This window comes from Gorilla gorilla, chromosome 19 (genome assembly GCF_029281585.2).
Source record: "Gorilla gorilla gorilla isolate KB3781 chromosome 19, NHGRI_mGorGor1-v2.1_pri, whole genome shotgun sequence".
NCBI lineage: Eukaryota > Metazoa > Chordata > Mammalia > Primates > Hominidae > Gorilla > Gorilla gorilla.
The window spans coordinates 15918052-15945748 of NC_073243.2; the positions used below are offsets into that span (position 1 = coordinate 15918052).

The window sequence follows — 27697 nt, forward strand, 5'->3', positions numbered from 1 at the left end:
CTCAGGACCCGAGAGAGACCGCTTCTGGGTGCTGTTGAAAAGCAGATGGGTTGAGAGTTGGAGCATATATTCAGAGACTGAGTATCCGAAACGGACTATTCAGACCAGCCTTGATAGAAGCAGAACTCTGAATATGCTGATTTTATCTACATCAAAGGCTCCAAACCGGAAAAGACAAATATTAACTGGAAAGCATTATATAACATTTTATTTACCGTCTTTTCCGGTAGACAGTAAGCTCCACAAGGGCGGGGCTCAATAAACGTTAACGAGTGGCTTAAATGAAAGGACGTGCGTGGGCACACCGCGGGGACTAATCGTGTTAGGCCCTTCTCCAAGGCCTATGATCCCCAACGGCGACTCGCCACGCTCCTGAAGCTGAACACCGCGCAGGGCCTAAGGTCGGACACCCTCCGGCTTAGGTTCACGACACACCCATTTTCCCCTCCCTCCGCCAGGGCCGGCTCGGGCGCCGGTTCCAGCCTCGCGCGCCAGCCCCTGTCGGCCCCGGCCTGCACCTTCATCCCCAGGACGTCCCGATAGAAACGCGCCGTCTGGAAGCGGTTTCCCACTTTGAATACGAAGTGCAGAGCTCTGCGAGCAGCCATGATTCCCGTCGCACGCAGCCGTCACGCGCACGGTACAGCCCAGTCCACGAAGGGCGCCACGGGGCCGTGACGTCACTAGCCGCCGACGGCGCGCTTTCGTGACGCAGCCCGGGTCTCAGGGAAGATGGCGGCGCTGGTGAGACCGGCGAGGTTTGTCGTGCGACCGTTGCTGCAGGTGGTCCAGGCTTGGGACCTTGACGCGAGGCGCTGGGTCCGGGCGCTGCGGCGCAGCCCAGTGAAAGTGGTGTTTCCTTCCGGAGAGGTGGTGGAACAGAAGCGCGCTCCTGGGAAGCAGCCCCGCAAGGCACCATCTGAGGCCAGTGCCCAGGAGCAACGAGAGAAACAACCGCTCGAGGAGTCCGCATCCCGCGCTCCCAGCACCTGGGAAGAGTCTGGGCTTCGCTACGATAAAGCTTATCCCGGGGACAGGAGGCTGAGGTGATGTGGTTCTTGAACCTGTGGAATGTTCTCGTTTCCCTTCCCGTCGCACAGCGGAACCTTAACCTCCTTTCGATGGAGGACTTCTTCCAGTACAGCCCGCTGGTTTTTGTATTATGCACAGAGGGCCGAATAAGCGTTTTTGGAATTAGCTTCTGTTTCCCCTTAGCTCTTTGTTGTTGTTTTTGTTTCACCATGTTAGCCAGGCTGATCTGGAACTCCTGACCTCAGGTGATCCGCCCGCCTCGGCCTCCCAAAGTGCTGGGATTACAGGGTGCTGGGGTTACAGGCGTGAGCCACCGCGCCCGGCCCTCTCTGTAGCTCTTTATTTCTGTTACAACTAAGCGTGTCTCAGTAACAAGGATGTTGATAGTTACCTGTTTTTTTTTTTATTTCCATCTACAGCAGTGTAATGACAATAGTAAAGTCCAGGCCATTTCGGGAAAAACAAGGGAAGATCCTGCTGGAAGGTCGCAGGCTCATTTCAGACGCTCTCAAGGCTGGAGCTGTGCCAAAAATGTTCTTCTTTAGCCGTCTAGAATACCTAAAGGAGCTGCCAGTCGATAAGCTGAAAGGTGTCAGCCTCATTAAGGTGAAATTTGAGGATATCAAGGATTGGTCCGACCTCGTAACGCCACAAGGAATAATGGGTTAGTGATTACCCAGTGTATCTTTTCTTTTTTTTTTGTCTTGTTCTGTCACCCAGGCTGGAGTGCAGTGGCGCGATCTCGGCCCACTGCAACCTCCGCCTCCCCGGTTCAAGGGATTCTCTTGCCTCAGCCTCCCCAGTAGCTGGGATTACAGGCGTCTGCCACCACGCCCAGGTGATTTTTGTATTTTTAGTAGAGATCGGGTTTCACCATGTTGGCCAGGCTGATGTCGAACTTCTGACCTCAAGTGATCCTCCTGCCTCGGCCTCCCAAAGTGCTGGGATTACAGGCGTGAGCCACCGTTCCCGGCCTTACACAGTGTATCTTAAGGTGTGGAGACCTAGGATTAATTTCTCATACTTGTCTTAGGACAGCAGCATTGAAATGAAATTCAAAATGTTACAATTAGAAAAATATAATTCTCAAACCTGTGTATCTTAGAGTATTTTCAATAGAAATTGAAAACCGTTTTTCACTATCATTTATGTTGTGGCTCTTTATGGTCTCTAGGAAGAACCACTATTCCTCAAACCTTCTATTTTTTAGATTACTTCTTCAACTTTCTATGTCAGATTAAAAATTAAGAAAGCATTTACTGAAAGATTGAGCCCTTCATTTTTGCAAAACCTCTGCCAATGTGGTGATAACTGTCAATAAACTGCTTATTCCAGAAGCATATCTAAGAAGCGAGGTACAAGCCACAACTTACTGCCCCGTTTAGCCCAATAAACAGAGAACCTTGTCTTCTAGTCTGTTTCTTCATTTGGCTGAATCTAACTTAACCTTATTTAACTCCGATGTCGATTAGCAGTTACAAAGTCTTTGGTCTAAATATGAGAAGATAAGTTTTTCATACGTTTTTGACATTGGAGTTTTAAGATATGAAAACTGAATCCTTGAACTGCTGAGAGAGGAGATTCTGGGGAACCATCTCTTGTCTCTGTAACCCAGTGAGTCACAGGGATCTGTGCCTCTGCACTCACAGCTCTTAGATCCTAGGATGGGGACTTGGATTACTAAAGTACCTAGAATTACTCATGCTAAGTAACCATATTCTCACTAGCTACAGCCCTCTAATCCACACTCCATGCTTCAGTGAAAGTGTTATTCATTTTTACCGTGCTTGTCACTTGGGGCAGGTGTGCTCACAGTGGCCAGCCCATCTTGAACTTGTGCTTGTCACTTGGGGCAGGTGTGCTCACAGTGGCCAGCCCATCTTGAACTTCATCATCATACCTGCTTTCATCATTTCCTGGCTTATCCTTATGTTACTATATTTTAGATTTGAGGGCAAGGAATAAGGGAGAAATGGATAGGAACTGGCAGCACCTGTCAGGCTTTAGACAGACACTCCCCAGAATCCAGCGACGTAAGTAGGGCCTCTGTATAGTGGGTTCTCATCACCACAGACATCCAAGTAGAAGTAAAGGACTTCTAAGGTCCCCAGCCCTACTGAATGGCTTGTGGCCATCTGTGACTCCGCAGTGGAGGCTCTCTCACAGCACACAGACACCTAATACCCTTCCATTGCCTTCAGTGGTGGATAGGCTTTTTACCTGCACCATCTTTTAGAAAGAATCCTAAATCTTTGATTGTATCATGTTTCAGTACAAGTACCATTTCATTCATCTCCTCACTTCAGTCAGTAGCCCATTTATTGTAGCAATCATATACGACAAAATACTAGTAAGATTCAAAAAAACTACAGTCCCTTGGGAGCAGACTACAAAGGGATTGAATATTTGATAATTATACATAAAGAGTTTAGGGTAGTGCTTGGCTTAAAAAAAAAGTTTACTAAAAGGTTATCATTATCACCTCTACCAGTAAACATGGTGATTCAAAAAGAAACTTGTGGATATGTGATACACCCATGTGAATAACTTCATCTATACCACAGCAATTTCATGTACTCAAAGCCATTTTTGATATTATTAGCCTTTTTCCAATTTTTCTCTTTTCCCTTAAATTCTTTCCATAAAACTTTAGAGACGAATAATGTAGAGATTATATAATGTAGATTATTATATAATGTATATATAATTTTATCATGTAGAGATTATTAAATAAGGAGAGAATTTTCCACTAAGAAGGCCACTTAGGGTCTTCATTTTCCCAGATAGTCGCAGACCCCATTTTACACCTTTGTATTAGACTGAGGACAGAGCGGTCATCAGTAAGTGGCTGTACCCATTCTAAAGCTCCCAGGCTTCTGGACCTCCAGCGTGAGGCCTTGGAAGTGACTCAAGCGTTCACTGCACCTACAGCCCCTTCGTTTTGCAGAGTATGTCCCTAAGACAGTGCTTCTGAGCCAGTGTATTTGAAAAAGGGGTTGTTACTTTGATGCGTTCAAGTTTTGAAATTCATATTCTTTTTCCTAGGAATGTACTTTGAATTTTAAAATGAGTGATAAAGGAAAGATAAATCAGTATAGCAGGCTAATAATTGTTTTTTTAAATATTTAAGCCTATAAACTATTTTTTAAAAGCCTACCTGGTAGGAAGATGGGCACAGGTTGTAGAAACAAGACAGTTAAGGGAGCACAGGAATTCACTGAAGAAGATCGCAGTCAGTCAGTAAGGTATTTAGCTTCTCTAGTAATCAGAGAAAAGGCAAGTTAAAATAACGGCATGCTGTTTTTTCTATCACATTGGGACAAATGGAAACAAATGATAGACCCGCTTTTGAGAAGGGTTTGAGCTGGAAAACAGGTTTTGTTTTGTTTTGTTTTTTGTTTTTGAGACAGTGTCTTTCTGTTGCCCAGGCCGGAATGCAGTGGTGCGATCTTGCCTCACTGCAACCTCCACCTGCTGGGTTCAAGCAATTCTCTTGCCTCAGCCTCCTGAGTAGCTGGGATTACAGGCATGCGCCGCCATGCCTGGCTAATTTTTGTTTTTTTTTTTGTTTGTTTGAGACGAAGTCTCACTCTGTCGCCCAGGCGGGAGTGTAGTGGCGTGATCTCCGCTCACTGCAAGGTCCGCCTCCCAGGTTCACGCCATTCTCCTGCCTCAGCCTCCCGAGTAGCTGGGACTACAGGCGCCCACCACCGCGCCCGGCTAATTTTTTTGTTATTTTTAGTAGAGACGGGGTTCCACCATATTAGCCAGGATGATCTTGATCTCCTAACCTCATGATCCGCCCACCTCAGCCTCCCAAAGTGCTGGGATTACAGGTGTGAGCTACCGTGCCTGGCCTAATTTTTGTATTTTTATTAGAGACGGGGTTTCACCATGTTGTTCAGGCTGGTCTCAAACTCCTGACCTTGTGATCCGCCCACCTCAGCCTCCCCGAGTGCTGGGATTATAGGCATGAGCTACTGCGCCCAGCCGAAAACAGGTATTTATGAGTTCCTGATGTGAATAAACTGAAAGACCCTGTGTGAACGTTAAGAGTGCACACACATTATTTGTCCATTTCACTCACAGGTATTTATGCTGGAGAAATTTTTAGACACATGGACAGACGGTCCTACAGGGATACCCATTGCAGCAGCATTTGTAACAGGGAAAAATTCAAATAATTTAATAGTCCATAGGGGAAGAGCTAAATGAACTGCGGTACATTCATACTACAAAATAGAGGCTGGGCATGGTGGCTCACAACTGTAATCCCAGCACTTTGGGAGGCCGAGGAGGGTGGATCACCTGAGGTCAGGAGTTCGAGACCAGCCTGGCCAACATGGCAAAATCCCGTCTCTATTAAAAATACAAAAAATTAGCCGGGTGTGGTTGCGGGTGCCTGTAATCCCAGCTACTTGGGAGGCTGAGAGGCAGGAGAATTGCTTAAACCCGGGAGGCAGAGGTTGCAGTGAGCCAGCATTACACCATTGTACTCCAGCCTGGGCGACAGAGTGAGAGAGTGAGACTCTGTCTCAAAATAAAATAGCTTACAGTAGTTAAAGGAAAAAAGTAGCTTCAAACATATTGACGTGGTAAGTTCAAGATATGTTGTTACATAAAATAAGTAGATTACAGAATAATACAGAGTATGACACGGAATGTAAAACACATTTATATGTGGACAGGTGTGCATATATATAGGTAGATGCATAGAACAAGTTCTAAAAGGATACACTCCAAAACAGAACAGTTGAGGGGGAGGAGAGTGGTACTGGTAGAATTTCATGTTGTTTGAATTTTGCCAATCAGAATGTATTTGTGGTTGTTTTTTTCCTTTTTTTTTTTTGAGAGGGAGTCTCACTGTGTCGCCCAGGCTGGAGTGCAGTGGCGTGATCTTGGCTCACTGCAACCTCCACCTCCCAGATTCAAGCGATTCTCCTGCCTCAGCCTCCCAAGTAGCTGGGACTAGAGGCATGCGCCACCACGCCTGGGTAATCTTTGTATTTTTAGTAGAGACGAGGTTTTGCCACGTTGGCCAGGCTGGTCTCGGACTCCTGACCTCAGGTGATCCACCCGCCTTGGCCTCCCGAAGTGCTGGGATTACAGGCATGAGCCAGTACACCTGGCCCGTATTCCTGTATTTTTATGTAACTAAGACCATATCAAGATTGATAAGTAAATGAAAAGTCAGACTATTCCCCGTGCCCACACCAGGCAAGTAAACCATCTGTTTTGTTTCCTCAGGGATTTTTGCCAAACCTGACCATGTTAAGATGACATATCCAAAGACTCAGCTTCAGCATTCACTGCCTTTATTATTGATTTGTGACAATCTCCGTGACCCTGGGAACCTGGGGACAATTCTGAGATCTGCAGCTGGGGCAGGCTGCAGCAAAGTGTTACTCACCAAAGGTAAGAGCATCAAAGGCCAGGCATAGTGGCTCACACTCGTAATCCAGCCCTTTGGGAGGCCGAGGCAGGAGGGTCACTTGAGCCCAGGAGTTCAGGACCATCCTGGGCAACATAGTGAGACCTCATCTCTACAAAAAAAAATTACAATGAGCTGGGTGTGGTGGGGTGTGCCTGTACTCAGTCCCAGCAACTTGGGAGGCTGAGGTGGGAGGATTGCTTGAGCCTGGGATGTCAAAGCTCATCACATGTCAAGTGAGCTCATCGCTGCACTCCAGCCTGGGCGACAGAGTGAGACTCCCTCTCAAAAAAATAATAAAACCGGGTGGATTAGTTGGTCTGGTCTTTTTTTTTTTTTTTTTTTTTTTTAATTAAAGAGATGGGGTCTCACTATGTTGCCCAGGCTGGTGTTGAACTGGCTCTGACTCAAGCAGTCCTCCTGCCTCAGTCTCCCAAAGTGCTGGAATTATAGGCGGGAACAACTATGCCCAGCCAAGTCAATCACTGTTAGGTGAGCTATGGCTCTGGGCAGGCAGACATGGATTGGATCTTGGGTCTGCCTTCACTAGCTGTGGTCCCTGAGCAGTAGCTGGAATTACAGGCATGAATAACCACGCCCAGCCAAGTCGACCATTGTTAGGTGAGCTAGGGCTCTGGGCAGGCAGACACGGCTTTGGATCTTGGGGTCTGCCTTCACTAGCTGTGGTCCCTGAGCAGTAGTCCCTGAAGTGTCAGCTTCCTCGTTGGTGAGCTGGGAGGAATAACAGAATCTCCCTGGTCACTGTGAGGATTAAGTGAGATGATGCACAGAAGTTACTTCACACCTTACCTGCCACACGAGGAATTCAGTCAATGTTGATTCTCTTTTTTAAAAATTATGTTTTTTGTAGAGACAGGGTCTTGCTGTGTTGCCCAGGCTGATCTGGAACTCCTAAGCTCAAGGGATCCTCCTGCCTCGGCCTGGCAAAGCGCTGAGATTATAGGCGTTAGCCGCCATACCCAGCCATGTTTATTATCTTTTAAAATTATCATGAAACCTGCTAGGCTGTTAGAGAACTTCACATCGATTATGGAAAAGAAATAGATGCCAATTTTAACACTTGGTTTCTGGTTCTTTATGTAATGATCTTGAGTTCCCAAATTGCTGAGTATATGAGCCATTCCTGAGTCTTGACTTCTGAATCCTATGAAAGGAATGACGTCAGCAGCTCTGAATCCTAATGTCATTGTGATCCGTTTCCCTTAGATTCCCTTAGCCTCAGCGTGGGTCATATGCCCTGCACACAAATTCGCCTCATTACATTTCTGTCTCTTGTCATCAGAAATAGGGATTAATAGGCTTGGCTCTAAACAGACTTTCCTCACAGTTGGAGCACGCCTAAAATGTCTCTTACACCTTGGGAGGTGGAGGGGACAGAGAGTACCATTCATCAGAAACACCCCAGCCACCATTAAAAGTAAACTAATAGTGGCACCCGTTGTTGAGACTTGCCTAAATTGCTGTTCACAACTCTCTCAGTCACGCCTTGCTAGAATACGTTTCTGTGCCAGTGTGAGAGCTACGTGCTGGGGTTCCGTGATCAGTACCCGCTTACTCGCCCCATTATTTAGTGCTCTGATAGCTGTTGTGGGATTTGGAAATAAATCTAAATAATCCAAGCAGTGTGGTTTTCACATTGATACTGATGGCTGGGGTGTAAGAAATAGGGAAAGAAGGTAGGAAATACTTGGTGTGGTGCCCAGTATCCAGGACATGAGGATGACGGGAGGAGTCTCGCCTTTCCCCTTTCCCTTCTCCCCTCCAGGCAGAGGGGTCAGCCTCGGCCGCTCCCCTCACACATCTGGGCCTATCTCTGGTTTCCTGCAGGGAGAGGGAAAGCCCGTGGTTGGGGGTGCAGGCGCTGTTACATCCTCTGTGTCTTATTCTCCGTTTAAAATCTGGTTTGCCTGGTTCGTCTATCCCGAGGTTTGACAAATGAACTTTTAAAATAACTCGTCAGGAGAAGACTTGCGCTAACAAGTTGTGCGGGGGAGGGTGGGAGGCCACGCAGTCACTGTGAGGCCCCACCCGCGGCCGCTCTCCCAGCCTGCCCGGGGTGAGGAGCAGCCCCTGGGAAAGGCCAGGCGTCGCAGGCTGCTGCCGGGGTTGCCTCTTGCCTCATTTCCTCATCTCTAGGGCGTTCCCTGCTCCAGTGCAGACTGAACGTTGAAGCCCAATGGGTCTTGATGAAACTATAGATCTGATTCTGTCACTGCTTTGCTTAAGATCCCTCAATGGCATGATACTGTCTTCTGATAAAATGCCAAACTCCTCAGCTTCGCATAGGAGGCCTCCTCCGTGTTGGCCTGCCCACCTCCCACCTCCTGTGCCACTACAGCTGCAGCGCTGATTGACCGGCTCACTGCCTGTGCCACCACACCCCCGCCCGCTGATTGGCCGGCTTACCTCCTGTGCCACCACACCCCTGCCCGCTGATTGGCCGGCTTACCTTCTGTGCCACCAAACCCCCACCCGCTGATTGGCCAGCTCACCTGTGCCACCACACCCCCATGTGCTGATTGGCTGGCTCACCTCCTGTGCCGCCACAGCACCACCAGTGATTGGCCGGCTCACCTGTGCCACCACACCCCCACCCGCTGATTGGCCAGCTCACCTCCTGTGCCACCACACCCCCCCACCCGCTGATTGGCCAGCTCAACTGTGCCACCACACCCCCACCGGCTGATTGGCTGGCTCACCTCCTGTGCCTGCCACAGCACCACCACTGATTGGCCGGCTCACCGTGCTTGCAGTCCTTAGGCTGCGCCACTCTCCCGCTTCCTCTCCTAGCTCTGTCCTCTGCCTGGGCCTTTATCTCAGTGTGGTGGTCTTTTAGATGGTTTTCCTCATCGCCCTGCTTTGTCCGTGGGTTTTCTATGACTGTGTTGGTGCTTCTTTTACATCAGTTACTGATACTGTAGCCATCTGTTTAATACCACCCCAGCGCCACTACCCACTACACTGTGCGTTCCTTGGGGTTGGGGACTTTCATTATCTTTGCATCTTCTGTGCAGTGTCTGGCACGTGTGAATGGGGGATGGTGAAGGGATGAATAAAATATCTTCAGCACTAGCAGGAATGACTCCTATAGTCGCTTTGCTGGATGCTGTCAAAGAGAGGCAGAAGGTCCCAGCCCTCAAGAAAGCTATCATAGAAGAACTGGTTTATCTCCTGATCCAAAATTGATCAGACTTACTCCACAGTCCCCTGGTCTGGGAAGATTTGTAACATCTTGATTGTTTCCTGTCTTTTTATTTTCCAGGCTGTGTGGATGCCTGGGAGCCCAAAGTGCTCCGGGCGGGTATGGGCGCACATTTCCGGATGCCCATTATCAATAATCTGGAATGGGAAACCGTGCCCAATTACCTGCCCCCTGACACTCGGGTCTATGTGGCTGACAACTGTGGCCTTTATGCCCAGGCTGAGATGTCTAATAAAGCTAGTGACCATGGCTGGGTGTGTGATCAACGAGTGATGAAGTTTCACAAGTATGAGGAAGAGGAAGATGTAGAAACCGGAGCCAGTCAAGATTGGCTGCCTCATGTTGAGGTTCAGAGTTACGACTCGGACTGGACAGAGGCGCCGGCAGCTGTGGTGATTGGCGGGGAGACCTACGGCGTGAGCCTGGAGTCCCTGCAGCTGGCCGAGAGCACTGGTGGCAAGAGGCTGCTGATCCCTGTTGTGCCTGGTGTGGACAGCCTCAACTCGGCCATGGCGGCAAGCATCCTGCTTTTCGAAGGGAAAAGACAGCTGCGGGGGAGGGCGGAGGACTTGAGCAGGGACAGGAGTTACCACTGAGGACGCAGAAGTGACTTCTGCTTGAGGACGTCTGCAGCTCTTCCTACACCAGCACACTGGTGGGAGGCTGGCGGAGTCAGTGACTATGGCCCCCGTGTTCAGGAGGAAGGTGTGATGCCGTCATATAGTTACAGGAAAAATAAGAACTTCCTCAGAAAGAACAGGTCCGAATTCTTCCTGTCGCGTCACTGATTTTGAGGTTCTTTTTTCTCTTGGTGACAATAGGTGACCCACGTGGCTCTGTGTGTTTTTAAAAATTGTCCACCAAGAAGCACTTTGTGCCCAGAAAGTTCCTGAAGCGTCATCCTGGCAGGGAGGTGCCTGCTCCACCAGCTGGTGGGTGTTTGTAATCGCCAAGCACCAGCTATAGGTCACAGCCACATCACTCACAGCTCATCACTGGTTGGTGGAAAATAAACTATGAGCAGCAGATTATGTTAGTAAGTTGTTTTGTGTGGTTGGTGTGTCACAGTACCTGTCACGTTTGGCCTGGTAACGAGGACGTGGCTAAGGGAACACCAGGAAGCTGAGGGCTACGCTCATGGCATCCAGCAGGTCTGCTCTGGGCTCAGATGGTCTGTCTTTGAGATTGTTCAGGGCTTCACTGAGCCACTGTTTATGTATCCATAGAAACGGCTTAATTCAACAGGCCGTGTCAGACCTTCTTGGCACCTCTGCAGATACCTTTTTGAGGACTTTGCAGAGACGGAAGTCTATGTGGAAAACTGAATTTCAAAATCAGCAGCCTCACCCTGCATGTGTCAGGAAAGTGTCACTGTTTCCTGGTTCCCTGTGTTAGTCCTACTTACGTCTCATCCCCCAATGTTTAGAGGCCAAGGTTCTGAGAATGAACGCCCACAGTACAGCGGCAGGACCCTTCTGTTCTCTCAGCCCCTCCAGGGCCCAGGGCAAGCTGGATCTTTACCTACTAGCGGCCAAACCAGGATGTAGCCAGGGGGTCAGGGCAAGTGCTGATGGTCATCAGTGTATCTATAAGGAACTGTGGGGATGGGGTGGGTGGGTGGAATATGGGACTCTTAAGCACTGCTGGCCAGGCGCGGTGGCTCACGCCTGTAATCCCAGCACCTTGGGAGGCCGGGTGCAGTGGCTCACGCCTGTAATCCCAGCACTTTGGGAGGCCAAGGCGGCGGATCACAAGGTCAGGAGATCGAGACCATCCTGGCTAACACGGTGAAACCCTGTCTTCACTAAAAAAATACACAAAATTAGCCAGGCGTGGTGGCAGGTGCTACTCGGGAGGCTGAGGCAGGAGAATGGCGTGAACCCGGGAGGCGGAGCTTGCAGTGAGCCGAGATTGCGCCACTGCACGCCAGCCTGGGCGACAGAGTGAGACTCCGTCTCAAAAAAAAAAAAGCACTGCTTTTGCAGCCACACAGAGTTGGAGTTGAAGACAACACAGGAAGTGTTTCCCCACACCCCTCTGCCCAGCGGCTCCCGTAATGGTTTGGACACTGCTCACTCCAGGGAGGCCAAGTGTGTTGCTGGTGTGCCCAGGAGAAACCTTCTTTCTCTTCTACTCCCCCAACTTCCTAATCAAACTCCCTCTTCCTAGTAAAACCAAATGACCAAGCATGATTCACGTGCCAAGGGGCAGGTTGGGATTGCTCTCCCCTGGGGGAGGGGTGTTTGCAGGGACAGTGTCCTCGCAGGCTGACATTTGAATATTTGAACATCTGCTCTGGAGCTCCACTGTGCTCTGGGCCTGCCCAGAGCTCCACATGAATGGGCGATGCAAGTGTCCCCCCAACACTGCTCCCAAAGGCTGGTGCAGAGAGGACAGGCGGAAAGGCGGCCTGGAGAATGCAAATCCATCCCACTCCAGTCTCCCCAGACACCTCAGGACAGTGCTCAAGAAGCAGGAGTCACGAAAAGGAAGCTCACATCTTTCCAGCCTAAAACCAATCTCCTGGGATTTGTTCCCCGGGTTATACTCCCACTGACTCTTGTTACAAAATAACAGTGAAAGAATAAACCATGTATTACCTTGTCCTTGTTTAGAAAAAGCAATGTAAACACTGGGAAGTAATTTTTTTTTTTTTTTTTTTGAGACGGAGTCTCCCTCTGTCGCCCAGGCTGGAGTGCAGTGGCGCAATCTCGGCTCACTGCAAGCTCCGCCTCCCGGGTTCACGCCATTCTCCTGCCTCAGCCTCCCGAGTAGCTGAGACTACAGGCGCCCACCACCACGCCCGGCTAATTTTTTGTATTTTTAGTAGAGACGGGATTTCACCGTGTTAGCCAGGATGGTCTCGATCTCCTGACCTCGTGATCCACCCGCCTCGGCCTCCCAAAGTGCTGGGATTACAGGCGTGAGCCACCGTGCCCGGCCAACACTGACAACTAATTCTAAGCCCATTTTATCCTGGGTGTGAGAGGGAAAAGAAATTTACATCCCTTTGCTTTAGAGTCCGTGGCTTATATGCGGTGCCTTCAGTTCACTTTATATATTCATGGGTATAATTTAGTAGGGATGAGGGAGGGTGCAGGAGGGAGGCAAATTGTCCTTTCTTCAGTGAATACAGGGGAGCAGATGGTTGTTATTTGCTGAGTGATTCCGGAAAATCACTACCTTGAATTCTCAGTTTTGAGGCCGACATTTGTTCTGTCACCATTTCCCCAGTAAACAGGAATAAAAAACGAGCCACATTTGACAAGTAAAACATTGCTTGGCCGAGAGACGAACATTGTCAGGATGTTGGCCACGCTCCCGCGCCTTTGTGTGGTGGCGTAGCTGTCACAGTGGCGTCTGCCAGGAGGTGGCAGGCGACACCTCCAAAACCACCCCAGTGCTGAAGGGCGGGGCTGCGATTTTTTCCTGGATTTAAATCGTTGAAAAGGGAGGAAAAGAGGATGGAGTGAAGTCTCCCCCCACCGGAGAGCATTTTGCAAGCTGTCTGTGCTCCAGGGTGTTAAAGCCGGAGACCCATCCAGATTGTCCCAGACCACCTCAGAAGAAAGAACCCGGAGTACAGGAAGACATGGGAACAAAAACGGAGGCGAAAGTGGACGAACGGGAAATAGCAGGAAAGACCGGCACAACTTTTCCCTGTGACTGCAGCCTCTGAGAAAAGCAACTCTGGGCAAAGCATAGGTGTCCAGATGTGCCTGGAGCTCACGCTGGGTGCCCACCGGCTGGCCCTTCAGTTCCTGCTTCGGGGCAGAGAGCGCTGAAATCACTCTCCCCTTGCCCCAGCCGCTGGCTCCTGGCTGGGAGCCTGGTCATTAAGGTCCAGAGGAGAAACAGACCTCTGGGGACCTGCCGTTCACCTGGGACCTTCCGCTGCTTGCCCCGGGGTTGACAGCAACCCCAGATGTCCGCACCAGCCACGCCGGGCCACACTTAGCCCCACTTTTGCCATTCTACCACGCACAGGCCTCAGACACACTCCCCATCCAAGGTTCCAGGGCTCTGGGCTGAAAATCACCAGCTGTACTGCAGGGCCTGGGGCTGCCCTCTTGACCAAGCTACCTCTCCCTCAGGAGCAGACCTGACAGGCTTACCTGTTTTTAAGAAAACATGTTGCCACCTTAAAAATTCCATGATTGTGTTTCCTCTGTTTTCTTTTTTCTTTTTTTTTTTTTTAGATGGGGTTTTGCCATGTTGCCTAGGCTAGTCTTGAACTCCCGGCCTCAAGCTATCCTCCTGCTTCAGCCTCGAAAGTGCTGGGATGCCAGGCGTGAGCCACTGCACCCGCCATGTTTCCTGTTTTCATCAGTGCAGGGAGTGCACACATGTAATAAGCTAGGAGCCAAGTCAGTGGATGAGCTGGTTTATTGCTCAGGATGACTAAAGTCTCAACTACGGAACCATGTTACATTCGAGCAGCTGAGACAGCAGCTGAAGCCAGGTCCTCCCGAAGCTTCAGGAAGCCTGCTTGATGCTCCACAGCTGAGAGTGACAGAGAATCAGGAATAGCTTATGGATGGGTCAGTTCTCTTCTCACCACACTCCCAATATCCGGCTTCCTGGACTGTTGTGTAGGGAAGAGCCACTTTTTTCAGTTGAAGTCCGAGTTCTTATGGGCCATGACCAAGGCTGCTGCTTCCTCAAAATGCAGGAAGGGGGCCGCGTGCGGTGGCTCACGCCTGTAATCCCAGCACTTTGGGAGGCCAAGGCGGGCGGATCACGAGGTCAGGAGTTTGAGATCAGCCTGGCAAACAGGGCGACACCCTGTCTCTACTAAAAATACAAAAATTAGCCCGGCATGGTAGCGGGCGCCTGTAGTCCCAGCTACTTGGGAGGCTGAGGCAGGAGACTTGCTTGAACGTGGGAGGCGGAGGTTGCAGTAAGCCGAGATTGCACCACTGCACTCCAGCCTGGGTGACAAAAGTGAAACTCTTGTCTTTAAAAAAAAAAAAAAAGAAATGCAGGAAGGGAACAGGGAACAAGGCTGGGGAGAGAGGAGCCGATGGCTGCAGCAAGCTCCGGCCTCAGCCTCCCTTCCCTACTCCTCTGAGATGCCGAGGGCGGGGTGTACTCACTGCAAGCCTGCCAAGCAGGGCCTCCATGTCCTCTGACATTCAAGAGAGATGGATTTTTTGGCCCTGAGATCACGTCTCCTACTGTATCTTCATTCTAGCACCTGTGGGTGACTTCCTCATGTGAGTGAGGCATAAGCACCCGGAATCCGGACTGGAGGCCATCTCTCCTCTGGATTGCACACTGGCCTACAGACCTGGGGACAGAGTCTTTCATGAGTTGTGTATCGTTTAACAGAAACCCGGCAGTTCCACCCAAACCTCCTAACATTCTCGGGCTTGGGAAGTGTCCCAAAGCACCAAGGGGGTGAGACACATGCCTTGAAAAATGGCAGTAGGCATACTTACCCGTCTTCATGCGCTCACATACGAGGTGTACCTAGAACGCCCTCATGTTATAGTCCCAGCACTAATGAAGCTACTGGTCAACAGCTATTTGTTCCCAAAGAATTTTCCCTTGTGCAGCCGCAGCCTGGAGGAAGCAGGGCGTGTGCCCTCGTCTGCTGGCGGCAGCAGTGAGGGGTGTAGCCAAGTGCCCACTTCTCTCATCCAGCTGCTTCGGGGCAAACTGGAAAGATCCTCTGAGCTCACAGCCCCCTGCTCAGAGCTACTCCTGAACCTGCGGGCCTGTGTGCACAGCCACCCACAGCGTGCACAACACATGGGCCTGCCCGGGGCAATGGCACCGTCAACAGCGTGTGCCCTCGCTCAGGGCCCTCCCGGTACTACGCTTCCCAGTGTGCAGGGTTCCTAGACGTGTGTCCTCTCACACATTGCGTTTCCTCCCTAAGCTGCACGGGGCAACACCGTGTTAGGTCCCGCGGATCTGCTCCTGGGCCACATCCGGCTCCGTCTGTATTGTTGCTGAATTCAGTTTGCTGTCCTAGAACAAGGCAGCAGGAGGGGAGAACAGCTTTTCAGTGTCTTTAATTAGGCAACAGGAAAAAACAAAGTCTGGCTGAAAATTACTATTTGAAGCTTGGCCGATGCCAACACAGCACTCGCTCCCTGCGTTCTGGTAAGTGATGGCCGTTGATTTCAAGGACGTACCAAGGGGCGAAAAGCAAGAGCAGGAAGTCACCTCGTTCTGGAAAAGAAGCTGGTTTTCATCTGCTGTATGTGCCGGTCCCAAACATACCCTTTTCTCTTTTTTTAATATTTTTTTTCCCAATTAGGAATTCAATGTGGAAAACATACCCTTTTTCTTAAACAGATTTTTAATGTTGGGGAGACAGGTTAAAACCAACAACAACAACAGGCTGGCTGTGCTGGCTCACGCCTGTAATCCCAGCACTTTGGGAGGTCAAGGTGGGCAGATCACCTGAGGTCAGGAGTTCGAGACCAGCCTGGCCAACATGGCGAAACCCCGTCTCTACTAAAAATACAAAAATTAGTCAGGCATGGTGGTGTCGCCTGTAATCTCAGCTACTTGGGAGACTGAGGCAGGAGAATGGCTTGAACCTGTGAGCTGGGATCGTGCCACTGCACTCTAGCCGGGGCGACAGAGCGAGACTCTGTCTCAAAAAGAAAAGAAAAAAAAAAAAACCCTCATCGCTGTTGTGAGGATGAGTAGATGGGATCTGGAAGTCACTGTGGTAAACACAAATCTGGGAACTCCAGAGTGGCGTTTTCACAGCCGCCCCCAGCCTCCACCTGCAGGGCCTGGTTTTCCTGGCTGCCAGAGGAAGCCCTTGAATATGCCACAGCTGGTGCTGAACCTGCTTCCAATTAGCAACAAGAATCTGAAGGTGGAGCTGCTTGGCGGGGATTATCATGCCACCCACTTCGCCTGCATCTGTGGCCTTTACGACCTCTCACTATCGATCCCTGACACTCAGAAGTGATTCTTCCCTAACGGTTTCCTGCAAAGCAGTCACCGTATAAACCTGAACCTTTGGAGTAAACCTTCCCCACGGGTCTTAAGGAAGCTACAGACCTACTCCAAAAGGGGAATTCTGGTGTCAAGAATCCAGCTGCAGTGACTTAGGGCAACCCCCTCGCTGGACTTTGTTCCTTCTGCCCCAAAGGTAAGCAGCTGCTAAGAGAACCCACCTTTCCTCCGAGGCCATCACGATACATGGACAGAAATCCTGCCATCTCCCACATTCAGGTCGGCCACATTCATCCCACCCACCCCGACCCCTAAGGGAGACTCTGGCAGCATTCCCAGAGAAGCCTTGAGCCTGGGACCAGCTGGGTTTACGCAGCTCCCACACTTGGCCCATTCTTTACAAGGAGACCCGTGCGTGATTCCTCCTGTTTTCCCAACCAGCTTTCTCAGGCTTCAGAGGACTCGGCTCCCCTGGAGGGAGGAAATGGGCAAGAATGTCCACAGCAAGGTACGCGATCTGACGATTCACCCTCCGTCCAGGGCCAAGTCAAACCAGGAGAGACGGTGGCCAGGGCTCCAGGAGGGATCTGCCTCTGCCACGGTCATCCAAATGAGCTTCCTGGCTGCCGGAAACCAAGAAGATGTGATGGATGCTACATCCTGGGGGTCTCAAAACTCCTGGGACTCAGCTCCCAGCTACCAGGTATCCTCCACTGCCCGCCCCGATAGAGCACAGGACCACAAGCAAAAACAACTTTTGTGATCAAGGACAGCAAAGGCCCAGGGTGGATGAGGTCCAGAGATGCCTGCTTTATTTCCTACAGGGTGATCGCATTTCAGGCTGGTAACATCACATAACAAGTCTAATCGCCAACTAGTTGTACGCCTCTGAACTACAAGTCAGCAATCCAATTCAGCAAGGAACAACAGTGTCAACAGCTCATTAGCGGGCGGGGACCGGATTTTCCAAATCAATGGTCTTGGCTGGCAGAGTGCTGAGTGGGGCCAGGGGTAAGGCCCAGGGTGGTTTAAAGTCCCTGACACCTGAGTGAATGAGGCTAAAACGCTTGGCCAAAGCCGTCCATCCCCAATCCTGATAACAGAGTTGTTTGTTTCTCTTTCGGGGGTCAGGTCAGCCCAAGTAAGAGGCCAACAACCTACCTGGGCCGATACAAGGCGACACAAGGCCCACCCGTGGCTGACGCGCCCTCCACCCTCACTCCATCCCGGGGCACAGCTCCTTCTGCTGGTGCTTAGGAAAAGGCGAGGCTTCTGGTAATTTCTCATCTTTGTAGTTCTGCTTTGAAAAGAAAAGGGGGCCGGGCACGGTGGCTCACGCCTGCAATCCCAGCACTTTGGGAGGCCAAGGCGGGTGGATCACCTGAGGTCAGGAGTTCGAGACCAGCCTGGCCAACATGGTGAAACCCCGTCTCTACTAAAAATACAAAAATTAGCCAGGTACGGTGGCGCTCGCCTGTCATCCCAGCTACTCGGGAGGCTGAGGCAGGAGAATCACTTGAACCTTGGGGGCGGAGGTTGAAGTGAGCCAAGATCGTGCCACTGCATTCCAGCCTGGGTGACAGAGCAAGACTCCATCTCAAAAAAAAGAAAATAAAAGGGAATGGCAGGGGTGATCGAACGTGGGCGTGGGCACCTCAGCAGAGACCAGGGGCCTTGGGCACAGAGCTGGGTGGAGAGGTCCATGCTGGTGCAGAGGTGCTCCTCCTAGGACTCAGGGCTAAGTTTCTTGGGAAGATGTCCAAAGAGAAGGATTCGTTAACAGAATTTCAGGATCGTGGGAGCTGTTTGTATGATCTCATCAGGAGGTGGGAGCTCCGTAAAAATAAGCCGTTACTATATGAACCATTACCTTAGCTACATTTTTTTTCTCACCCAAAAAACCTCTACAAGCTTCCTTTTGCATTTGGAGATCCCCTGCCTGAGAACACAAGAGTGGGCTGCTTTTCTCTCAGACCGAGGAAGACTGTGTCACTTAGAAAAGGATGTCCTCAACCGCAGCTCTAAGCGGAGGCCCTTTCTCAGCTCAGCCTCCACGCAGGTGTCACCCGGCGGTTCCCCTCTGGCCGTCCGGGGCTGTGTGTGCCGACGTCAGAGTCAGAGCCCGAGCGGGACCCACCGGCCCTCCACGCTCACTCTGCCCCGGACACCCTGGCAGATCCTTCACCAAAAGCTAGTGACTTTGCGAAAGCCATGCAGCCCCGCTCTGGCCGGGCCCCCGGCCATCCCGTGCTCCCAAACAGAGTCTCCAAACACGGTGGACTCTGCCGCTGCTGATTCCGCACCCCAGGGTGCTGGCTGAGGAGTTTACTGCAGAAACAAGGCACCACAGAGAGGGTGGACACTTGGGCGGTGGGATTCGGGGCACGCTGGGTAAGTCCAAGGGCGGAAGGAAGGAGGGGGAGGAGGAGAAGGCTGAGTTTTAAATAACGTCTCAGGAGGCCGGAGCCACGCTAGATGGGCTCCGGTTTGAGCTTCTCTGCTAGGAAGTCATTCACAAAGGCCTCCACGATGGCGGGGGTGATCTCCTCCACATCCATCACGTACTTGGCCCGGGCTGACATGTCCAGGATGGTGAGCAAAGGGGCAGCCTCAGGCAGGTTGGTGTAATCTCGCAGAGAGTCAGTCATGTCATCCTGAAGCCGTCAGGAGGGAGAGAAAACCAAGAAGTTTTAAAGAAAGGAGGGGGAGAGTCCCCTGGGCCCAGTCTCCCCAGGTGTGGTAGCTCCCGCACCCTGAAGAGCAGGCATTTCCCAAGCAGGGGGCTCCCAGCCTGGGAAGGAGGGGACCCTGCCCTGCCTTCTGGAGGAAGGGGCTGCTTTGTAAAATTCTCTCTTTGCATCCGCTCTGCAAACCACTAGGTAAGTCATCTGTATTTAATTATTTATGTATTTATTAGCATCAACACTATTTTAATACGTCCTCAGCATTTTAGAAATGTCACATTCTTTTTTTTTTTTTTTTTTTGAGATGGAGTCTCACTCTGTCACCCAGGCTGGAGTGCAGTGGCACGATCTCGTCTCACTGCAAGTTCCACCTCCCGGGTTTAAGCAATTCTCCTGCCTCAGCCTCCTGAGTAGCTGGGACTACAGGTGCCCACCACGCCCAGCTAATTTTTTACATTTTTAGTAGAGACGGGGTTTCACCATGTTGGCCAGGCTGGTCTCGAACTCCTGACCTCAGGTGATCCGCCCACCTTGGCCTCCCAAAGTGCTAGGATTACAGGCGTCAGCCACCGTGCCAGTCTAGAAATGTCATAGCCTCTGATTGTTTATTTTTGTAACCGTCAATGATTTGCAGCCCCACTGTGGGTTATCTGAGGCCAATCTGAACTTCAACTCTGGAATGTTTTTAAACAGAGACAGCTCGCTGTGTTCCAACTCCCACCCCTGTGGTTTCAGGCAGGACAGGAGCTGCACAGCCAGCCAGTTCAGAAGACAGCACTGCTTAAGTACTGTGGAAGCTTACGCTGCCTCACTACTTATCTGGGAAGGAAGCTGGCACTTTATCCTACATTCCCAGCAGCTGTCCTGGTGAATTTCCCTAATAGCAGACATAGCCTCATGCAGACACCAAGGCAAACACAGAAATCCAAAGACAAGGAGAAAGGATTTGTAAGGGAGCTACTTTTTTTTTTTGGAGATAGAGTCCCTTTCTGTTGCCCCAGCTGGAGTGCAGTGGCGCAGTCATAGCTCACTGCAGCCTCCACCTCCTGGGCTCAAGCAATCCTCCCACCTCAGCCTCCTGAGTAGCTGGGACTCCAGCCATGCAGCACCATGCCTGGCTAATTTTTGTACATTTTTTGGAGACACAAAGTCCAGCCCAGCCAGACGGGAGCCAGCAAACTGCCTTGGAGCAGCCCCTCGTCCACTCTGAACCTTGCCTCCCTCCCCTGTGAAACAGGACAGCGACTACGTTCCCAGCCAGAGAGCCAGGAGCGAAGGAGACAGCCCAGGTGAACTATGCGGCTCCGTGCCTGGCGTACAGAAAACCTGCAGATGCTCCTTCCAGACTTGACACCTCTCAAGGCCGCCCCCACCCGTGTCCGGCCCCTGCTGTGCTGCAGCCATCTTTTCTCAGAGCCATTCTGCAGGGGTTGGAGTCACTGCATGCCGCGTAGCCTCCCTGGGGCTGGGCTTGGTGTGCAGTGGCTGGTGCCACCCCGAGGCAGGGCCTGTGAACCTCTTTGCTCCCCTCCACCCCCGGGCTGAGCAGGTGACTGGAGCCGCCTGGGAAGGACCCAGGTGCTGGGCTGGGCAGGGCCAGGGGCTGAGGTGATGAATGGGTGGCACAGGGTGTCTGGCTGCCACCTGCCTCCTCCGTGCCTCTCCTGGGATCCAAACACAGCGTGAAATCAGCACAGGGCTCTGACCAACTGGAGGTACAGATGGGTGGATGGAGGGCAGGGGGCGGCCTCCAAAACTGTCTGTCAGTCAGTGGGGTGGGGTGGGGTGGGGTGGGGAGGTGGCAGCGCAGGCATGGAGGAGGCTCCTGGGCTGGAGGAGGCTCAAGAATGAGAGCCTGCACCTGTGCTGAGTCACGGAGACGCCTGTCTGCAGGGTGCAGGGTGCAGGGTTCCAGGCCCTGGATAACTGGGCACCTGCGGGAGGGCGCTCTGCTGAAAGCCCCACTTTCCCACCCTGTGAAGAGTCTCCTGCCTGGTCCAGCCCCGCTGGAGACCTCAAAGGGACAGCCTGGGTGAAACAGACGGGGAGCGGCAGCAATTTCCAACCTCAGCACTCACCAGGCCGGCTGGGTGACCGCAGGTAATAAGCAGTAGCCCCAGCCAGGATCCCTCTGATGAGATCGGCCCACTGCAGCCAGCGCGGAGGCACGAACCCAGCATTTTGTAAAGACTCAAGGGCCCGGTTGTGACCCAGGAGATGTGGATCACACTTTGCAGCCACGGCCACTCTCCCCAGCCGCTCAGGCGGGAAGCAGCCTGGGGACGGCTCCCTGCTGACCTGAGGCTGCCGAGCATGGACAGGAAGAGGAAGCAGCAGGGGAGGGAATGGTTTTCCATGGCGAATGGCTACCTTTCCTTGCCACGTTTGTCTGTGGGCTCTCTCAGAAGCACAAGCAGCCCTGACCCTGGGGTCCTTTCAGGCAACCCTGGGGCCAAGATCGCTCCTGTGCCAGAAGTCCCAGCTGAGCCAGCCCTGGGCCAAGCCTCTCCTCTGCACTCACCTCCCCAGCTACGAAGAACAGAAGGGGTGCCTCCTCCTCTTTGGCTTTGTACTTGGCAATGATTTTCTCAGCTATCGGCTGAATCAGCTGCTTGGCCGCCTCGGACTCTCCGTCATCCTCAGAATCTGTGATTGGGGTCAGGGGGAGAAAAAGACGGGGAGAAAAAACACTGGCTTGTCAAACAGAGCGGCACCCGCCGAGGGGGCCTGAGCTGCAGAAACGCCCGCCTGAGCAGCCCCTGAACGGAAATGAACTTCCCCTTGGATGCAGGTCTTGCTCCCTGCAAGCGTGGGTGTGTGTGCACCTGCGTCCCAGCAGCAAAGCTCACAGTGCTCTCCTGCACCAGGCTCTCCTGCGCCGGGCTCCCCAGGAGGAACCTGCCTCACTGCTCTCCCAGGTAGACAGTTTTCCCACTGAATTCCTCACAAACCCGCCTGGGAGGCTGAGCTTCCCCTAAGCCAGGACCTGAGGCGTCTGCTAGTGTTTCTCTCAGCCACAGAATGAGAAGCCACGACCTCCCACCTCCGACTTCCTAGTGAAAATGGCAGAAGAACTGGTGGTGAGCGGGAGGGGTGAGGACTGTGGTCTGGTCAGCGGCTTTTTTTTTTTTTTTTTTTTTTTGAGACAGAGTCTCACTCTGTTGCCCAGGCTGGAGTGCAGTGGTGCCATGTGGGCTCACTACAACTTCTGCCTCCCCGGTTCAAGCAATTCTCATGCCTCAGCCTCCCGAGTAGCTGGGATTACAGGCGTGGGCCACCGCGCCCAGCCTTGTTCAGTGATTTTGAGTTGTTGGAGGGGAGCCACAAGTCCAAGGCAGAGGGCCAGGTTTTGCAAAAGGAACCAGGGTCATCCCATCAGACTGCAGGGAGCCTGGCATGGATGCGCCTGTGTCCCCCTGGCCCGGCCGGGCAGTTACCCACGGAGCTCAGACTGGGTGAGATGGGAGACGGGGAGGTACAGGCGAGGACAAAGGAGCCAAGGCAGCCACCGGGCTGGAGCAGCTCTTCAGAGCACAGAGGATCCGCAGAAGCAGCCTTGGTGAGCCTCGGCCAGAGGGGCCCAGCCCCCGCAGCTGCCGTGTGTGCCACCCGCCCTTTCCAACAATGGGTCTGCGCATGGGGGGCCCGAGGGCATCCTCCCGGCCTGACCTATTCTGCCCAGCTGGCAGCTGGGGAGCAGCTAGGAGGGAAAGCGCAGCTGCAGCTCCCACAGGGGCCAGCCATGAATAAATCATTGGGGTCAAAAGCAAGGCTTCGGGGAGAGACAAAGGCCCAGGCTTGAACTGCTGGTGACAGAGAGAAGTGGCAGGGACAGGCTCCTCCCAAGTGAGGCCCCTCCTGTCCCGCCCCCCAGCCACCCCTCGCCCCCTGCCCCCGTAAGCTTCATACCTACAAAAAGGACGAGGCAGGGGCCCTCGTTAAGCTGCGCGGCGTTGGAGTCGGAGAGCTCCAGCACAGGCTTGGGGTGCCAGGGGAACTCCCGGCAGTCCTCGTCGTTCAGCACCTCCACCCGCCCCTGCCGCGTGATCACCTCGCCCTGCGGGTCCAGCATGATGAGCGTGGGGATGCCTGCAGGGAAGAGGGGGTGCTTGGCCGCTGGCCCGGGACATGCCGGCCCTGCCTGGCAGGAGGCTCGCGGGGTCCAGCCCGGGGTCCCCCCGACCGTGGTGGAGCCCACCGAGGACCTGGTACAGGCTCACAATGAAGAGGCCAGGTCTAAAGTCGCAAAGCCTGGGGAGAGAATCCAGGCCTGGCCAGGGGGAGCCATGGAACCCCCTCGGGTCAGCCTGTAACCTGTCAGCTTCGCCTTTCAGGGCCTCAGGATCCTCAGCTGCAGCCTGATGAGTGTGTTGTCGTTCCTACCTTATTCCGCTACAGAAAGATCAATGAGTTCATGTGGTTAAAGAACTTAGAGTTTGGGAGGCTGAGGCAGGTGGATCACTTGAGGTCAGGAGTTCGAGACCAGCCTGGCCAACACGGTGAAACCCCGTGTCTACTAAAAATACAAAAATTAGCCCGGCGTGGTGGCGGGCGCCTGTAGTCCCAGCTACTCGGGAGGCTGAGGCAGGAGAATCGCTCGAACTCAGGAGGCGGAGGTTGCAGTGAGCCAGGGTTGCACCACTGCACTCCAGCCTGGGCGACAGAGCAAGATTCTGTCTCTAAACAAATAAATAAATAAATAAGAACTTAGCACAGGGTCGTGGCGCATGGGAGCAATCACTCACTGCTGGTCTCCCAAAGACACAGAAGACCTTCCCCAGCTGCTGGGGGTCAAACACGGAACGGGCAGTGCAGTGACCACGCGGCGGACTTGCTGTGGCCACCGATGCAAGACGGGTCCTCGCCCGGCCACAGTGAGCGCAGGGCCAGTGCCGGGGGAACCTGAGGCTGGCCGCACAGGAGACACGAAGAGGAGGACAGCCGACTGCAGCCCCCGCCGTCTGCACCCCGGCCCCACTTCCTCCCCAGGGCTGCAGCCCCCGCCGTCTGCACCCCAGCCCTCCCCGCTCCCCAGGGCTGCAGCCCCCGCCGCCTGCACCCCAGCCCCCCCCCCAGGGCTGCAGCCCCCGCTGTCTGCACCCCAGCACCCCACACCCCATGGCTGTAGCCCCCACCGTCTGTACCCAGCTCCCCGCCTCCCCAGGGCTGCAGCCCCCGCCGTCTGCACCCCAGCTACCCCCCTCCCCAGGGCTGCAGCCCCCACCGTCTGCACCCCAGCTCCCCCCCTCCCCAGGGCTGGGGAAGAAAAGTAACAGAAAGCTTGCCTGCAAACCACAAACCGCGCAACCCCAAACAAAAAGCCTTCAATGAAAACTCAGAGAAAGCCCCACTCTGGTCAAGGTGCACGTGGGTTTTCTGTGTCTCTGTTCTTTTTACCCCACTCCCCGCAGCCTCTCCTCCAGCCAGGGCTACAGGCCCCCACCCACGGCCCACCCTTCGGGGACCTTTGTCTCTCCATTGGCAGCCGCTCCCCCCCACACCCTGCACGTTCCAGACGCCTCTCCTCCTGGGCTGCCCAGAGCCTGAATTTTATGTGAAAGTCAGAGCAATTTAATGTTTGTAGATTCCCAAGGATTCGGTCAGTAATTTGCTCCGCTGACATTCTCCTTCCCTGTGGGGGGGGATGCCGAGGTACCAGACATATGGCCCTCGTGTTTCGTACCCTGCTGCGGCCACCAGCACAGCGGGCGTGCCTGCCTTCGAAAGGAATCAACGAATCCATTATGTTCACACCTATGAGACAAAGTGGCTGATGAGTCAGGGAGTGGGTCCAGAGAGAACAGGCTCTTGAGAACAGCCACTCCGACATCACGCACACACATACACACACGCCCACACGCACACGCACGCACACACACATGCACACACGCGCACACACACGCAGCCGGCTCTCGCTGGGGATTTTCGGATGTGCTCAGTGTGGACAGCGCCCGAGGAGCCGTGTGTGCTGCCGCACGAGAAACCTGGGCATTTCCAGCCACGTCCTCAGGGCTGCATTTTATCCCCTGAGGCCGGGGTCCATGCCCACTATGTCCATCCATGAGGCTCGGGGGCTGGTCTCGAGGCTGCAGCCCAAAGGGACCGGGGCCAGGGGCCACCACAGGGACAGCTGGCTGCACAGGAGCCCCTCCACATCACCACACACCCTTCTCAAAATCCCCCCGGCAAGGTCCTTCCTCAGAGTTGGGTGTTTCTGAAATTGGGCAATTATGAGCACTGGGGTAAACCAGAGCCCCTGCTGCTGTGACAGGCCCCACGGCCAGCCTGCGTGTGCCCCGGCGTGGGATGCCGAGTGGGTCTGTGGAAGAGAAGCAGGCACGGGGGACGGGGAGGGAGGAGAAGCCAACCTGAAGGCAAAGCTGCCCATTTCCCGGCTCAGCGCCTGGGGCTCTCCAAGGGCCTCCTCCAAGCGGCCTTTCTCGTGACTGTGGCTGCAGCCTCTTTTGAGTCCGTGCCTGTGGGGCCCAGGACAGCAGGGCGAGGACACGGAGCCCCCACCTGGCTTCTGAGGAGCACTCAGGGGCTTCCCCCGAGGAACGGCTCCTCCTAAGATGAGGTGTGCCGGGACGGGCCGTGTTGGGCCGTGTGACTGTCTGCATAAGCAGAAACCAACTTGGGCCCAAGGAAGCCACTCGTGTTCGGCCCCTGCACAGGGGAAAGCATCCATGTCTGCTGTGCCAGGCTGCCTCCCCTCAGCTGGTCGTGACGAGCTTGGCCTACAGCCCTGACGAGTGCACATCCCTCCAAAGATGAACCAGGGGCGGGAAACAGGGAACTGGCTTCTGCAGCCGTCTGCCCTGTGCTAGGCACGGCACACATGGCACTGGCTAATCCTCATCACAGATGGGGCGGGCAGCATCAGGATCACCCTAACCGATGGTCAAGGTGACCCCCAGGTCACCCAGCCAGGGAGTAGTTACAGTGGGGATGGGGGTCACCCAGCCAGGCAGTGGTTACACTGGGGACAGGACACTGATCCACCTGTTGCAGAAGCTGCTGCTCTTCCTGCCAGGCTGTGGACGCTTCTGGGGTCCTCACAGCACCTGCGATGGGGACTGTCTTAACCAGGGCGGGGAAGTCCTGTACCTGCAGCTTTCTGCACCACCCACCTCCCTCTGCTCCTGGGGGAGAAGGCTGAGACCACAGCCACCATTTCCCTTTCTCCCTCTTCACACACGCCCTGTTCCCCCAGCCCTTGAAGCAGGTTCTCTGAAATACACACCTTTTTTTTTTTTTTTTTTTTTTAGACGCAGTCTCCCTCTGCTGCACAGGCTGGAGTGCAGTGGTGCGATCTCGGCTCACTGCAAGCTCCACCTCCCAGGTTCAAGCAATTCTCCTGCCTCAGCCTCCCAAGTAGCTGGGGTTACAGGTACACACCACCACACCCAGATAATTTTTAGTAGAAACGGGGTTTCCCCATGTTGGCCAGGATGGTCTCAAACTCCCGACCTCAGGTGATCCGCCCACCTCGGCCTCCCTAAGTGCTGGGATAACAGGCGTGAACCACCGTACCCAGCCAGTGTAAAACACTTTTTAGCAGAGTACCTGGTATATTGATATTGTAAGCATTCTATAAGTATTGGCTATTATTATAAACCAGTTTTTTTTTTTTTTTTTTGAGACAGAGTCTCACTCTGTTGCCCAGGCTGGAATGCAATGGTGCGATCTCAGCTCCCTGCAGCCTCCGCCTCCTGGGTTCAAGCGATTATCTTGCTTCAGCTTCCCCAGTAGCTGGGATTACAGGCACCTGCCACCACACCTGGCTAATTTTTTTATTTTTTAGTAGAGACAGGGTTTCACCATGTTGGCCAAGCTGGTCTCAAACTCCTGACCTCAGGTGATCCGCCCACCTTGGCCTCCCAAACTGCTGGGATTACAGGTGTGAGCCACCGCACCCGGCCATTATATTCTTTTAATCACCCCAAAACTGATTATTTGGCTCATGAGAAGGCAGACATAGGGAAAACTGGGAGCTTGCTCTAGTGAGATCAACAGAGTCCTCCGTGATGGGCTGGAAGAAGTTAGCTAAAGAAGCAGAAAGCAGAGACACTGTCAAGACCGTGGTGAGGGTTCCGGCAACAGTGTGATGTCTGCCAAGGGTGGGGTTGTGTGCTTTTGCTTCCACCATCCCAAGCTACGCTCCTGGGCTTGGAACACGGACTCTAAGTTCCTAGAGAGGGCCCAGCCCTGAGTCCCCTGCTCTGTGACATGAGTGGCGCCTACAGACTCCTTTCACCGTCTCCCTCAAAACACACAGAAGAGTCAACTCCAAACTCTCTTCTCCAAGGAGGAGCCTAGTTGCAAGTATTTAAAACCATCTCAAAGCCAGGTGCTCCGAGACTGCCCCATGGTTTAGTCTGGTGACTTTTCCACTGCCAATGA

The 27697-nt window shown here is 53.2% G+C and overlaps 3 protein-coding genes across 14 annotated transcripts in view; 1 reads left to right on the forward strand and 2 right to left on the reverse strand.

Annotated features, from left to right (window-relative positions):
• Positions 1 to 18005, reverse strand: part of GLOD4 (glyoxalase domain containing 4) — a 42262-nt gene extending 24257 nt beyond the window's left edge. For 2 of the 6 annotated variants that reach the window (XM_004058212.5, XM_031003189.3), the window contains exon 1: positions 519 to 645. In XM_004058212.5, coding sequence (XP_004058260.1) covers positions 519 to 608 — 90 coding nt within the window. In that variant the 5' untranslated portion in view covers positions 609 to 645. Of the gene's footprint in view, positions 1 to 518; positions 646 to 4189; positions 4291 to 7273; positions 7411 to 14782; positions 17234 to 17771 lie in introns of those variants that run through there. The other 4 variants (XM_055367087.2, XM_055367085.2, XM_055367086.2 and 1 more) reach the window with 4 other exon arrangements.
• Positions 699 to 10722, forward strand: MRM3 (mitochondrial rRNA methyltransferase 3). Its single transcript, XM_004058214.5, has 4 exons — positions 699 to 1046; positions 1452 to 1696; positions 6280 to 6447; positions 9747 to 10722. The coding sequence occupies exons 1-4, from the start codon at positions 733 to 735 to the stop codon at positions 10280 to 10282; spliced, it is 1263 nt and encodes a 420-aa protein (XP_004058262.1). The 5' UTR covers positions 699 to 732; the 3' UTR covers positions 10283 to 10722.
• Positions 17401 to 27697, reverse strand: part of NXN (nucleoredoxin) — a 179623-nt gene continuing 169326 nt past the window's right edge. For 5 of the 7 annotated variants that reach the window (XM_031003187.3, XM_063700897.1, XM_031003188.3 and 2 more), the window contains exons 6-8: positions 23204 to 23383; positions 21816 to 21940; positions 17401 to 19264 (exon numbers count right to left, since the gene is read on the reverse strand). In XM_031003187.3, coding sequence (XP_030859047.1) covers positions 19082 to 19264; positions 21816 to 21940; positions 23204 to 23383 — 488 coding nt within the window. In that variant the 3' untranslated portion in view covers positions 17401 to 19081. The remainder of the gene's footprint in view (positions 19265 to 21815; positions 21941 to 23203; positions 23384 to 27697) is intronic. The other 2 variants (XM_055367084.2, XM_055367082.2) reach the window with 2 other exon arrangements.

Coding starts and splice junctions, on each gene's coding strand:
- MRM3 (XM_004058214.5), top strand. CDS start 733: ATGGCGGCGCTGGTGAGACCGGCGAGGTTTGTCGTGCGACCGTTGCTG. Junction 1,697..6,279: donor AACGCCACAAGGAATAATGG/GTTAGTGATTAC, acceptor TTGTTTCCTCAG/GGATTTTTGCCAAACCTGAC. Junction 6,448..9,746: donor CAAAGTGTTACTCACCAAAG/GTAAGAGCATCA, acceptor TTTATTTTCCAG/GCTGTGTGGATGCCTGGGAG.